At 54.5% G+C, this 13,538-nt stretch overlaps 2 protein-coding genes across 2 annotated transcripts; one reads left to right on the top strand and one right to left on the bottom strand.

Moving 5' to 3' along the window:
• Positions 1 to 291: 291 nt before the first annotated feature.
• N656DRAFT_700308 (Thioesterase/thiol ester dehydrase-isomerase) lies at positions 292 to 1,485 on the bottom strand (the record flags this gene model as incomplete). The annotated part of the gene is made up of 3 exons (XM_064810858.1): positions 292 to 351; positions 426 to 1,322; positions 1,384 to 1,485. The coding sequence occupies 3 exons, from the start codon at positions 1,483 to 1,485 to the stop codon at positions 292 to 294; spliced, it is 1,059 nt and encodes a 352-aa protein (XP_064675313.1).
• An 802-nt stretch (positions 1,486 to 2,287) lies between these two features.
• N656DRAFT_841358 (uncharacterized protein) lies at positions 2,288 to 6,920 on the top strand. Its single transcript, XM_064818987.1, has 3 exons — positions 2,288 to 2,707; positions 2,847 to 5,388; positions 5,452 to 6,920. Exons 1-3 carry the CDS (start codon positions 2,688 to 2,690, stop codon positions 6,640 to 6,642), a joined length of 3,753 nt encoding a protein of 1,250 aa, XP_064675312.1. The 5' UTR covers positions 2,288 to 2,687; the 3' UTR covers positions 6,643 to 6,920.
• The last annotated feature ends 6,618 nt before the right edge of the window (positions 6,921 to 13,538 follow it).

Below are 13,538 nucleotides of genomic sequence, written 5' to 3'. Positions count from 1 at the left end.
TCTAAACCTCTGATACAATGAGCAAAATAATAAATGTTCTTATGATCCATATATACATTGATTATGAGAATATCGGCGGCCATCGACAGAAATACCCTTCATCAACAGCACGATTGAAGCTATGGAGTAACAGTCGGGGATCCCTTCGAACAGTCCATGACATCCAAGCGCCTAACAATGCTGTTGTGCTGTGGCACCCTTTCTCGGTATACCACTCGGGGCGAGAATCCTCCCGACAGCTACAGCATGCCAAACAGCGATTGGACTTGAGTCAGGCTTGATTGAAGCCACCTACAGCTTGGAGTCCTTGCGCTCCTTGGGCGGGGGCTGCTGTTGCAACCGGACGAGGCCCTGTAGAGAAGAGTTAGCCATACATCTGACTTGTCACAGGGCGAAACTGCCAAAGGCTGGACGGCCAAACATACCTCCTGCACGCACGTGGCCAAGAGAGTCCCGTCCTTGCTGAAGATTTTTTGCATCACGACACCCCTCCCATCGCCTGCCCAGGGACTCTCCATCTCGCTGAGCATCCACTCATCTGCCCGCACCTTTTTCGGCTCGTGAAAGTAGATTGTGTGGTCAAGACTGACCATCATGCCAATGGCCGGGCGGCCCACCATCTCGCGCGGGTCGTCGCCCATGCCTTCATAGCGGTGCAGCGTCTTGACCCTGGCCTGCATATCTTCAGGCAGCTTCTCATAATCCTCGGCCTTGAACGGGTAGCGCCACAGCTTGTGGATGCGTGTGATGGTTCCGATGAAGTAGCTGTCCGACACGTAGGCGAGCGCTTCTATATGGGCCGGCAACCCGCCCGATATCTTGCCGCGGGCGCGGATCCACTGCCGGGTCTTTTTGGTGCCCGGCTCGGCGCCGTCGCGGCCTACGACCTCGATTTTGGTGCCCTGGAACGGGCCCTGACGGAGGATCTCGGACTCTTCAGAATAGTCGTCGGGCGGGGGCCGCATCGGCAAGCCATCCTCGCCGAGCGGCATCGGTGAGGAGTGGGTGACCTGGCTCCCGGGCTCGCCGCCCGAGGCCTCGCGCACGAAGGAGGCAGTCATGGTGAAGATGCAGCGACCGCGCTGGCGCGCCTGGACGGTGCGCGTGGCAAACGAGCGGCCGTCGCGCACCTGCTCGACATGGAAGAGGATGGGCAGCTCGGACGAGCCGGCCAACAAGAAGTAGCAGTGGCAGCTGTGGACGAGGAAATCGTCGGGCAAGGTGCGCTGCGCCGCGGCGATGCACATGGCGATGACGGTGCCCCCGTAGATGCCCCGTGCTCCAGGGGGGTGCCATGGCCGGCGCGTGTTGGTGAAAATGTTCTGTTCCAAGCACTGTTAGGGCTGAGCTGGTCTAGGTAATAACAAGCCTTTGTCCACTCACGGGTCCTAGGACGGCCAACTCGGTCACCTCCAAGACATTTTCAATGGGCGACTTGTTGGGGTCGGCAGGAGGCGGCCGAAGGAGCGTTGGGCGGTCGGTCATCCTGGTCGCCGAGTCTAAGTATTGTACAAAGAATGCAACAGATTTGGAGCGGCGCGCGCAAATCGGGCCAGGCCTGAAAGGCGTCCAACGGCGGGTTTAAAACATCAACGATCAACAATTGGGGTATTAGCGGTGTTCCAGAAGGAAGGAGGCTCGACTAAGACGGCTTCAAGATGATGATGAGACAGAGGCAGACAGTAAGGTAGAGAATACGGATAGAAGAAAGCAGATTAAACAAAATACTCGAATGCGGACAAAATCTATATAGAATTCTCGTTTGAGGATCACCTTTATGACGGGCTTTCGAAGGTGGATTCTTGAATGATATCTCAAGTAGCATATGCTAGGTTATCCCACGTAACAGATGCCGAGGTTCGGTCGATGTCCCCGAGCTCGGGCCCTGGTCCCGTCACCTCAATCTCCCCTGGGCCCTGGCGGCTGTGACATTGTCTGACCATGCTTACCTAACCCTGATACCCTGGTTGTGAAACGAGGGAAGAATATCAGATGTTCGCCGTACATGGCTACGATCCGTATCCAAGAAACGGCCTCAATTTTGAAATGCAGTCTATTTTTACATGCCTGGATACCAACATACCGACTTTCGATGCCTGGCTACACTAGTGTTGGATACGCTGCGAGGCTGTTTACATAACAGTGCTGCCCCCTCTACTAGCAGGGACAGATTGTATGTACATAGACCTAGGCCCTTGTAGCGGGCTGTCCACAGCAGCGTTTCAGCGCTTTATTTACCCCGCTTGGTGAGGGCTAATAAAGTTCGTTCCTGTGAAGTGCCAACAATGGAGCATCATAACCAACGATCCACGTGAAGAGCGGCAGGCAATTCGCGCTTACATGCTCCCGCTACTCCAAAAGCGGTTCTAGACTTGTCAACGTCATTTCTCAGGCCCAGGGGATGCAGAAAGTGTGGCCATCTGGTCTCTAACTAAAAACGGTGGAAGCCAAATCCCCCCACATCTTCTACCTACCTCATCATCGCTACCATCCCCCTATCTACGCCAGTGTTTACCTTACCTCCCAATGTGTGCATTCCTTGACCACAAGTCGACATTCATTACCACCGGTTGACTCCGCTGCATTCCTTGGCCAATCCGTCCCCTCCTCCGATTTCGAGTCCGCAACCTAGATCCACCTGAACGCTCGTCAAGTACTAGCAGTTATAGATCGTGAGCTCCCTAGTCATGTCTGACACGGGGGAAAGGTAGGCAACCCAGAACTTGATATCCTACTCTATCGACTTCAGAGCTGGAGCGCTAGCAATGCCCGCCTTGATGTTATCCTTTTACCTGATCCCTTTCCAACGACACCAGACTGCTTGCTGACTGCCCATCCGTGTGCAGTTCGCATCGGCGAACGAAATCCTCCGCTTTGTCCTTGCTAAGGCGAAAAGGGGTCGACGAGGACGTGTCCTCCAGCGAGGAGGTCACTTCGAGCGCCGTCTTTAGCAATTCCACCTTGACCTCGGCTACCGCAACTGCGACCTCTCAGTCATCCCTTGCCACGCCTCATCCGCAGTCGGTCAAAAGTCACAGCTCGAAGCTGTCTGTTTCTGGGGGCATCGTCGGCCGAACACCCTCGTATGCCGCCCCCTCGATTAGCAGTGTCAAGTCCGCCGACCGGTTAGACAAAGGAACCTCGTTAGAATCTTCCATCAAAAAATTCCGCATTGTCGAAGCGCTGCGTAACGGCGACACCGCATTCATCTCCAAGGCGATTCGAGAGAATGCCGAAAACGCCCCCCGCATCAGCACCTCGTCATTTTCGACCCAAGCCGGCGTCCTCGAAGACACTACGATTTTGCACCTTGCCATTCAGTGCGCTGAGCAGCCCGTGGTCGAATACGTTCTCTCTGACGGAGCCGGCTCGCTCGATATAAATGCGCGCGACAAGGATGGCAATACCCCTCTGCATATTGCGGCGGCCCAAGGGAGGAGCCAGGTTGTTCGTCTCCTCCTTGAGAACAAAGAGATCAACGACGCCATCGCCAATCACCAGGGCCGCTTGCCCATCGATCTCGCACGGAACCCAGAAATATTCCAGCAGCTGCAGCTCTCAAGATCCCTGTTCGCCGAAAACAAGGTTCGGCAGGTCCAGGATCTCATTCTCCATGGCGAGCTCAAGGTCTTGGAGCAGGTGTTGGAGGAGCCGCGATTCAAGACTGTGCTGGATATCAACAGCACCGAGTTTGCTTCGGACCCCACCACAGTCCAGTCCGGTGGCACGCTTCTGCACGAGGCGGCGCGCCGAAAGAATACCCGATTGATTCAGGTTTTGCTGCTGCACGGGGCCGACCCCTTCCGCCGGGATCGCAAGGGCAAACTGCCGCAAGACGTGACAAAGGACGAAATTACCCGCGCAATGTTGAAAAAGTCACCCGCCGCCGTGGCGGCTCAGAGAGGCATACAAGAGAAAGCCGTCCTAGGTTCAACCACCCAAGGAGCAACTACAGCGACGCCTGGCGATCCACTCGCCGGGCGGGAGGCACGAGAAATGAAGGGCTACCTCAAGAAATGGACCAATTATCGGAAAGGGTACCAGCTGCGCTGGTTCGTCCTGGAAGACGGCGTGTTGAGCTACTATAAGCATCAAGACGATGCTGGGTCTGCTTGCCGCGGCGCCATCAACATGCGCATCGCCAAGTTAAATATGAGCCCCGACGAGAAGACCAAGTTCGAGATCATTGGCAAATCCTCCGTCAAGTACACACTCAAAGCGAACCACGAGGTGGAGGCAAAGCGCTGGTTCTGGGCGCTCAACAATTCGATACAGTGGACCAAGGACCAGGCCAAGGAGGAGGAACGGCAACGTGCACGAAACGCGGAGCTGCTGAAGCAGGCAAAGGCTGAGCACTCCCACAACGTCTCAGAGCCACCAAGCGATAACGCGAGCGTCGCCGAGCCCTCGCGCAACAGTATTCAGCTTGCACGGATGCATTCCTCCAGAATGTCCACAAAGGGCGCTACTCCAGGGGCCAGCGCAGTCGGAAGCAACGACGAGGATGACTTTGCAGACGCGGCCACGGAAGCCGACAAGACTGATCGCCACGGCGGGACTGTTGGTGACGAGGTGGATGACGACGACGATTTTGGAGAAGGGTCGAGTGGACAGGATACTCCACCCGCGAATAAAGATGCTTTCAACATCACGGCTCAGTCGGCCAAGTTACAGCTCGACACCATGGCCAACGTCACAGCAGCACTGATCCTCGAGTCGTCCAAGAATCCTGCGCTCACCTTATCGGATCCCAAAACTACTCAGGCCCTCTCGACGTACGACGCCGCCATCCGCTCCCTAACCGTCCTCATTGGGGACCTCCTCCGCATTTCCCGAGATCGCGATGCATACTGGCAATACCGTCTCGACCGTGAGAGCGAGATGCGGCGAATGTGGGAGGAGAGCATGGCCCAGGTTGCCAAGGAGCAGGAGGCGCTGGAAGCTCGGGTCGGCGAGGCTGAGCTGAAACGGCGGATGACGAAACGGCTTCTCAAGGAAGCGGTGGAGAACGGTATCCTCGACGGCAAGGAGCCCGCTGTTGCGGCTGCAGCTGAAGGACAGGAGGAAGTCAAAGAAGGGGCCGGAGCCGAGGTTGCCGCAGGCGCCAAGTCGCCCGATCTCACCTTGTCTCGCCGCCAGACGGTTATTACTCAAATTGCGGATATCTCAGACTCCGAGTCGGACGAGGAGGAGTTCTTTGATGCCGTTGATGCGGGCCAGGTTGAAGTGTCCGAGCTGCCGCCGTCTGAGGTTACCGCTCCAGACGAAGAGAAAAGATTGATTGTGTCAGTTGGCTTTGACATTAGTAGCTCGTTCAAGGGTTACGAGAACGGCATTCGCACACGGTTAAAGCTGGACGCGGATAACAGGCCAAAGATTTCGCTTTGGGTAGGTCTCTTCACACAAGAGTTTGCTTTGCTCAAACACACTTATTTACTAACACCTCCGCAGGGTATCTTGAAGTCCATGGTTGGAAAGGACATGACAAAGATGACTTTGCCGGTGTCCTTCAATGAACCCACTTCTCTGCTCTACCGTTGCGCCGAGGACATGGAATATGCAGATCTCTTAGATCTCGCGGCGGACAGGACAGATTCGATCGAGCGTCTGCTGTATGTCGCCGCGTTTGCTGCCAGCGAATATGCATCAACCATCGGACGTGTCGCCAAGCCGTTCAACCCCTTGCTAGGCGAAACCTTCGAGTACGTCAGACCAGATAAGAATTACCGCTTCTTCATTGAGCAGGTCAGCCATCACCCTCCCATCGGCGCAGCGTGGGCCGAGTCACCGAAGTGGACGTACTACGGGGAGTCGGCCGTTAAATCCAAGTTCTACGGCCGGTCCTTTGACATTAACCCGCTCGGCACCTGGTTCCTCAAACTCCGGCCGACCCATGGCGGAAAGGAAGACTTTTTCACCTGGAAAAAGGTCACATCCTCGGTGGTCGGCATCATCACAGGAAACCCGGTCGTGGACAACTACGGTCCCATGGAAATCAAAAACTGGACCACGGGCGAGGTATGCCACCTTGAGTTCAAGCCACGTGGCTGGAAAGCCTCGAGCGCCTACCAAATCTCGGGCAAAGTAGTCGACGCAAACGGGCGCGTGCGCCTCAGCATAGGCGGGCGGTGGAATTCGAGATTGTACGCGCGCGTGACGCCGGGCTACGAGGCTACGGTCGAGGAGCCAGCCGGCGCCCCGGCCGACGGCGACTTGGTTCACCGCGGGAATTTCAACGACCCCAGCAAGGCCTTCCTCATCTGGCAGGCCAACCCGCGCCCGGAGGGTATCCCGTTCAACCTCACTCCCTTTGTCCTGTCATTTAACCACCTCGACGACAACCTGCGGCCGTGGCTGGCGCCAACAGACTCGCGCTTCCGGCCTGACCAAAGGGCGATGGAGGAGGGCGAGTACGACTTTGCCGCAACCGAGAAGAACCGGCTCGAGGAGGCGCAGCGCGCCCGGAGGAGGGAGAGGGAGGCCAAGGGCGAAGAGTTTGTCCCCGCTTGGTTTACAAAGGCCAGGTGTGAGATTACAGGGGAGGAGTACTGGAAGTTTAACGGAGAGTATTGGGAGAGGAGGAAGCGGGCGGGTCCGAACGGGGATCCCTCGGTCTGGGACGGATTGGAGCAGATTTTTTGAGGGAGGGAGCGGGGAACGAAGGGGAAGATGTTGCGGGAGGCTGTTTACATGAATGGAAAGGAGTGGGGCTAAAGTGAGTGTCTCGTGGTTATTACTACCCTGGTTGTAGCAAGCAAGCCTTGGTTCTGTTATGGTTGCCCTAGAAGACATACCTTGTTTGCCGACCTAATAAATGATGGCGATGGAGACATGTCATTTCTGGATAGAGTTCGATTGATGTTTCCATGACTTGTGATGAGTGATCAATGGACTCGAGTAACCTGGAATGGAGTTGGCTGGCCGTCGATTGCTTCCAATACGTAGAAATTGACGATGAGTCTGGCTCGAGACTGGGTGAGGTAATCCCTTCGGCATCTTCGCGCATGACAATATTGCCACCCATCCCTTGTCTCGTTTGGTGTTGCTCTGTTGGGCAGACTTGCTTCCAGTCTGAATCAGGCGCTAATATTAGCGTATGCACAACAACCTGAATGATGCATGAATTGTACACAGCGAGCGATTATCCCCTCACAGGTTCAGGTTGGTCTGTAACGTCTGTCATTGAAGAGCGTGGGCACGAAGGGTTGAGAATTGAGTGAAGGGATGTGATACGAAAAACGGCAAAAGCGAACGCTTCGCCGGGGAGGCTCATACTACTGTTCTATATACCGCGCGATAGGGGAAGACAGAGGAAAGGAAGAGGAGAGAGAAGAGAGGGGGGGGGTTCATACTGACGCGAGATAGTAAGGACTGGGTTGGACTTGCTCCTTTCGTGGACGACCAGTTCCAGGACAGCAAGAGCGAGACACTCGCTCCACGTCAGGACCTCGGAGGGCCTTGGGAGTTCACTAGCGAAAACGTCGGTGCCGGGTTCCGCACTGGTTTGGTTAGACCTGCCTCAACTACTTTTCCTCGAGCTGGCAGTTTCCCGCCACAGAGCGAGTCCCCGCTTATTAGGTTGAGGACTCTGAATGTTTCATTCCTAGTGAAAAGGCTGACAGGGGGCAGCAGCGCTTCTCTGCACACTACGCAACATCAGCTGGAGAAGTAGATCTTGAATCAAATGATGGCATTCACGACTTCAGTTGTGCGAGCTCTACCTGCCTAAATTCCTGATATGACCGTGCAGACGAAAGGGCCACGTATGATGTATATCTGATTTTCCCATTTCGACTCGGAAACAGTATACCACGCCGATCGGTTCGCCATAGTATTGAATTCAAAGACAACATGAATTCGACGGTGTTTCTCTCGACATTTCCTTGGACCACGTTGCGTCACTGACACCGTGACAAGAATATGCCGAAAACAGGAGCGATCGCTTCATGGTTCAACTAAAAGGCGAGAGGTCCCCGGTATATCATCGGATTCTGTGGAACATGTATTTGCTGGCGGGCAGTCGCAACTGAATGATTGTAAGAGCAGACGTTGCTCCGAGAGCACGAAGAAACTAAGGTAGACAGAATATAAGATTGTTAGGACGAGCTGCGAGCGAAGCCGCCGTCAGACCGTGTCTGGTACTAGACTATTAATTCAACACCTGACAAGCATGATATTCTTTCCGTCGCAGCAGATGCTTGACCTAAGTGTTAACTCGCACAATCATATGACTAACAAGCCTGAACTGTACAGATCTCACCTCTCGTAGACACAACACGCGACCTGACATGGTAAGTATGTTGCCAAAGTACAGTACTGAACTATCACATCGACTTGATTCTCAGGCGCCATGGTGTTGACCTTGAGCGAGTCAAACCTGAAATTTTAGATGTAGGAGTAATGTGAGACGCGATTGCCCCTCTGGATGGGTCGAACATTCGGGGCCGGTGCCTTGTTTCAGTATCGGTATCCGGGGCTCATTAATCGAGCCATCTGTGATCGGCTCACCGAACTGGCCTCTAGATATTTGCGGGCCTTGGCCTAGGTAAGACGCCGAATAGCAGTCGGCGAAACCCAGCCCATTCAAACAGGGTGCTGTTGCCCTGCGACGCTTAAGGTCAGCCGGACCTATTCCTTCCCGCCCAGCAAATAAGGTACGCGCAACACGCGCCTTGCTCATTTGCTGGAGATTTGATACCAAGCAGAGCGAGTGTTTGATACTGGAGGCCTCTCGATTCGACCTCCAGCTCAGCTCGATTTCTCGATCGACTTTACCTGGCCAGACTGGCCGTGTTACAACGCATACACGGTACAACGTTACTAGTACCTTATGTTGAAACCCGTCACCCGTGTCATCGATACAATCACCTTGGTGATTCTTCTTGGTAGGTGGCTACGAAAAGATTTACAGGGCGGCATGATGGATCGGGAAAGGAGCAAAAACGCTAATTGCCTTACATGCCGGTCCTGGCCAGCCCCGATCGTCACGGCGTTGTACAAGTCCGATCAGGTGGCTAGGGCATTGTTGGCCCGACGAGGGCCGCAACACGTAGCTGGAATGTAGGCTCTTATTTTGCACTTTTCAACCACCATGCCGGGTGGTAGCAAGGAGCATAGTAGATCTTCTATCGGAAAGAAGCACTACTAACTCCGCTTGATGTGAGTTAAAATCCCTGAAACAAGGCAACCAAGGAGAAACGGCAATTAAGGTGTTCCGAGACAACAAATGCCGCCCGGTGTACCCCTAGATCTTCTGGATCTGGTCCATCCATCTCGGAGTCCAAACACGCCTCGGCGCCTTTGTTTTGTGACAATCGGATGTGATCTCGTTTGCAACAGGGCCCGGGCGGCGACAAGGCGCTGCCCTCTCTTCCCAGCCAGGGAGTATGAAAGCAAGAAACACGCGTACACGCAAGCTTTCACGGTGTCCGCAGGTGAAAGGCGTTGCAGTGGTTCTTGCAAAACATGTGACTTTATTGGATCCCGCTCAAGACTAGATACTTAGGAATTGGAAATGCTCCAACACTAACAGTCCAGCCAAGCACGGAAAGACGTCCGTAATGCGCAGGCAAACTCTTATGAGCGAACCACGTTCGGACAGTGCAGGATCTCCATCTGAACTCCATAGATGTGCAGAAAGCTGTGACACCAAGCTAATCGAGGCCCTCCACGTTGTGCAGGGTCACATACCGTAGTGTCATTCCTACAGCAGCTAGGTATGCAGCTAGCCCCCAATAAACGGAGAACCTCTCAAGTTCTCAAGTCTTTCAAACTGCCTGCTAGCCTGCCTCTAATATCTCCTCAATATCCGTCTAGAGTCGTCCTGAGGTGCCTAATCAACACAGCCCCCACGTAAAGAAAAGAAAGCCATGAGGCTCGGGCATTCTTCACTTCTTCTCAGTGTCCCTATAATCATGATTAACGACTAATCATATGCCGAGGCAGAAACGTAGGGCCTCGCTCATATCATAATCATTGGAGCTGCAGAACTTAAATCTGCCCGCCTCCATTTTCCATCCTTCTTACTTATCATAGGCAAGTTGGCACGAGCGGGAGTGCGGCCCTTCAGAACAGGAGCTCTCCCTGCTGTAAATCTGACGAGTGCCGCCCATTCACCCCTGCCATCAACTACCTTACCTTACCTTAGTCAATCACCCGAATGTGAGAGCGCCAACCTTGCTGCTGCCAAGCCATAGTACGAAATATCAATGATACATCACATCGCGAGCGACGTTAGGTCAAGCAGGGATCCTACCCGACCCGATAAAAGTGCAGGTTGCTCGGCCTTTGCACGTCGGTATCCGAGCCGGGGCTGCCTTACGTGGGGAGCCGTAAGTGCCTGAAATCAACCGTGGACGGCTCAGGAATCGCGTTAGGCGTGCCTGCATATGCATCGTGGTGTCCTTCAAAACAATAGACGACAGAGGAAACTCCGGAATTTCCAAATGGCCATCAAAACTGGAAAGGAGGAGCGCTCCGGCGAGTCGGTGCCGATGCCTACCGAGGTGTAGGCAAGGGCGTTGCCGGGATCTCCCGTTGCATTCCCCGGAAAGGAGCGGTGAGATCCCCGCCCCGGCTCCCGGTGCCGGGGATCAGACCATTACTAGCAGATCGGACTGAGTGTTGTGTACGCCAAAATTGCGACCCAAGGGAGTAACCTATCGCAAGGCTCAGGTGATGCAAGCATGTATGCATGCACAACAGGGCGACACGGGGGAAGTCCTCTCGAGATCAGACTCTCAGGATCTCCTTGCACTTCGTCTGGCCCAGGCTGGCCGGCGTTCCCGCATCCCTGAGGAGAGGAACGCGGGCTGTCGCAGATTATAAGAAGAAACAGGAGGCCTTACATCAAGGTCACCGCCTAGGCGTCCTGCGGTATGGTCGGTGAGGAGGAAGGCTGCAGCTTGGCGCCCACCTCAATCAACGAAGGTAATCTGCAACTGACCGGCTGTTTGTTGCGTATACGGCCTCAGAGGCTCAGCCTGGGCCTGGTCGGTGTTGCCCAGCGAAGGCTGTGTTATAAACGTCGGTCTTAACACTCGGGTAGCTATGTCGCAAGGCTGGCATACGCGACGAATAAACTCGGTGAACGGGAAGCTCGGTGCTGCCTAGAGGTAATGCACCTGCCGGTCCGTGCGACCATACGTCGGGATTCGCATCAGCCTTACCATGCAGCCTAGGGCTGCAGAAGGGAGGGAGAGAAAGGGGGCGATCAGCTCTTGACTACGAAGTACAGTAGCCGAGGCATCGAAGCCGTTTCGTCGCCTGGTGCCCTTTAGGTCGCCCCTATTTCCGGGTAAACAATCCACAGAGCAGTTAACTACCTGAGGTAAGTATTGTATGCATCCTTTGTGACAGCCTTCCTGCCTTCCCGTTGCGGTTCATCGGCCGGAGCCACTCTTCCCTAGCTGTACGGATACATACTGCCATTTTGAAACACCTACAGGAAATGTCGTACGGACTCAGAGTGTCGGGCAGCAGACCGCAGGGAGGTTCCCCTGCATCATGTCGGCTAGATGAGCAAATTGAGGATGTTAAGCTTGCCCAAGATACCGAAGATCGCCTTGCTGTTTTTTGGTCAGTAGGTTGCCACGCCATTGAGCCGCATATTTGGATATCCTCTCCATTGCACTCTGTTATATTCCTTTGAAGTTTTGAACAGTCACCAAGGCTGACCGTGGACGGTATGAGGCGTTGTAGTGATGAGACGTGGAAGCCGTCGCCCGCTGCGATCCGGTGATGTGGCCACACACCCTCGTGTCCCAGCTGCTGCCAACACCAAAAGCTGCAAGCGGCTCGAACATCGCTAGCTCTTACCCTCGAGGTGATCTGGCGCCACCCTCTGCGAGAGGACGCTTGTAGAGGTGTATAGACATTGCGGGCTGCAGTGGATCCGAGTGCAAGTGTTACAAGGCCAGCTACTGCCCGACATCGATTCAGAGGCTCTGCTGCCTTGACGAGTAGAGTTCGGTGCCTAAAGTGTAGATTGAGGTTTACACAGCGGCTCGCAAGAAATGCAGCAAATGAGGGCACCAAGCGGAGCCTCACGTAGCATTCAGCCTCAATCCATCGATTCCGCTAAGGCTTGGTGGGTCACGATTCCGGCGCCAGCACCGAGACTCAGGGTTCACAGCGAGCCGCTGACTCCTTTCTTTTGACGGTTTCTTACCACCCAATTCGCGCCTAGCAATTCAGTAAGTCCATCGCCCAAACACCGCTTCGCTCCCAAGCAATTTCCCCAGGAACTTTGGTGATATCGGAGCCTAACACCTTGTCGAGGGGGTCATTAGAGGACGAGGCAACCTCCTAACGATTTCTGTCGGTCCGATTTGTGGTCGTGTTCCCTGAGCGGTGGCATCGTCAGCAGGTTAACAGATAACTGAACGTGATAGTGATTAACTGCAGAACTGCAGCCCTCGCCCCCTATTCGTCGCGTCTTCGAGCAATGTCCTGTCATCAACCTCCACCTCCATGACGCCTGAAAGGTTGGCCGCGTAGCAGAAGGCTAGTATCGCCCCGCTGGCGGTGAACAAAACGATTCAGGTCAGAGTGGTTGGGACCCGCCTGAGCTTGCCACAGTGAGCAAAGCGAGCTGAATATCGAAAGCGCTCAGCCTGAGGAGCCAACAACAATCCGCGATTGACTTCCGCTTTAAGGAACGGCGCTCTGGCTGGTGCTTCTTCAACTCTGTCGGCGGTTGGTTCGATTCGAGTGGCGAGAGGGTCGGCCGCGACTTATAGGTACGTCGTAATTCGCAGAGATCGCCGCAGGGGTGGTGGGATTAGTAAGCGAGGGTGGCTGAGGAAAAGATGGCTGGGCTGAGAGATGATTGCTGCTGTGAAGGTTAATCTTGCCCAAGATGTTGATGATTCAAGCAGGTTTTGATGGGACATTTTGTTTGCATTCCGTGGACTCCGTGATGCGACAGGGCAAAACTGGATTCCCGGCCCAGTGCATCTTGCGTACGAAGTATGGCGGAAAAATTGTTCTCTTGTCCTGGGAGCATGCAACATATATACATGCGCGCGTTGCTTGCAGTTCTCACGCCCACAGCGTGGAACACAAGAGTCCACTTGCAATAGAGGATGGCGAGTTTACTTGACCGATTCCACAAAACGGATGGACAGACCTGAAAAGAGTTGGGCAGTTGCAGTGGGGAGGATGCAGGCTGGGAAGTATGCGGCTCAAGGATACGTACCGTACGTACCAAAGTTACCTAGTCTAAGCCTGACAGGGTTCCTTGGCGGTCCGCGAACTGCAATGCGATCATTGCGAACCATGCCCCGCAGGGCTTGGTTGCCTAACTTGCCTAACTTGCCTCGTCTCCTTAGCCGCTCCTTTGCTGAGTGTACTGTACCGAAATCTGACTGAAGGGCTTCAGTACATATATACAACGGCAAAATCGCCGCGAACCAGTCGTTCTACGGTATGTGAGGCTCATGCGATGTTCAGGGACAAATAGACTTCTTAAGCACAGATTCCGCAAGTCTGCAAGAGGCCCTTGCCATGAGCAGAGCCGCATCGACTTTTGACGGTGC

The sequence above is a fragment of the Canariomyces notabilis genome (assembly GCF_033297395.1).
Source record: "Canariomyces notabilis strain CBS 508.74 unplaced genomic scaffold N656scaffold_1, whole genome shotgun sequence".
Classification (NCBI taxonomy): Eukaryota; Fungi; Ascomycota; class Sordariomycetes; order Sordariales; family Chaetomiaceae; genus Canariomyces; species Canariomyces notabilis.
The sequence above is the reverse complement of the archived record's forward strand: the minus strand, read 5'-3'. Positions and strand labels throughout refer to the sequence as shown.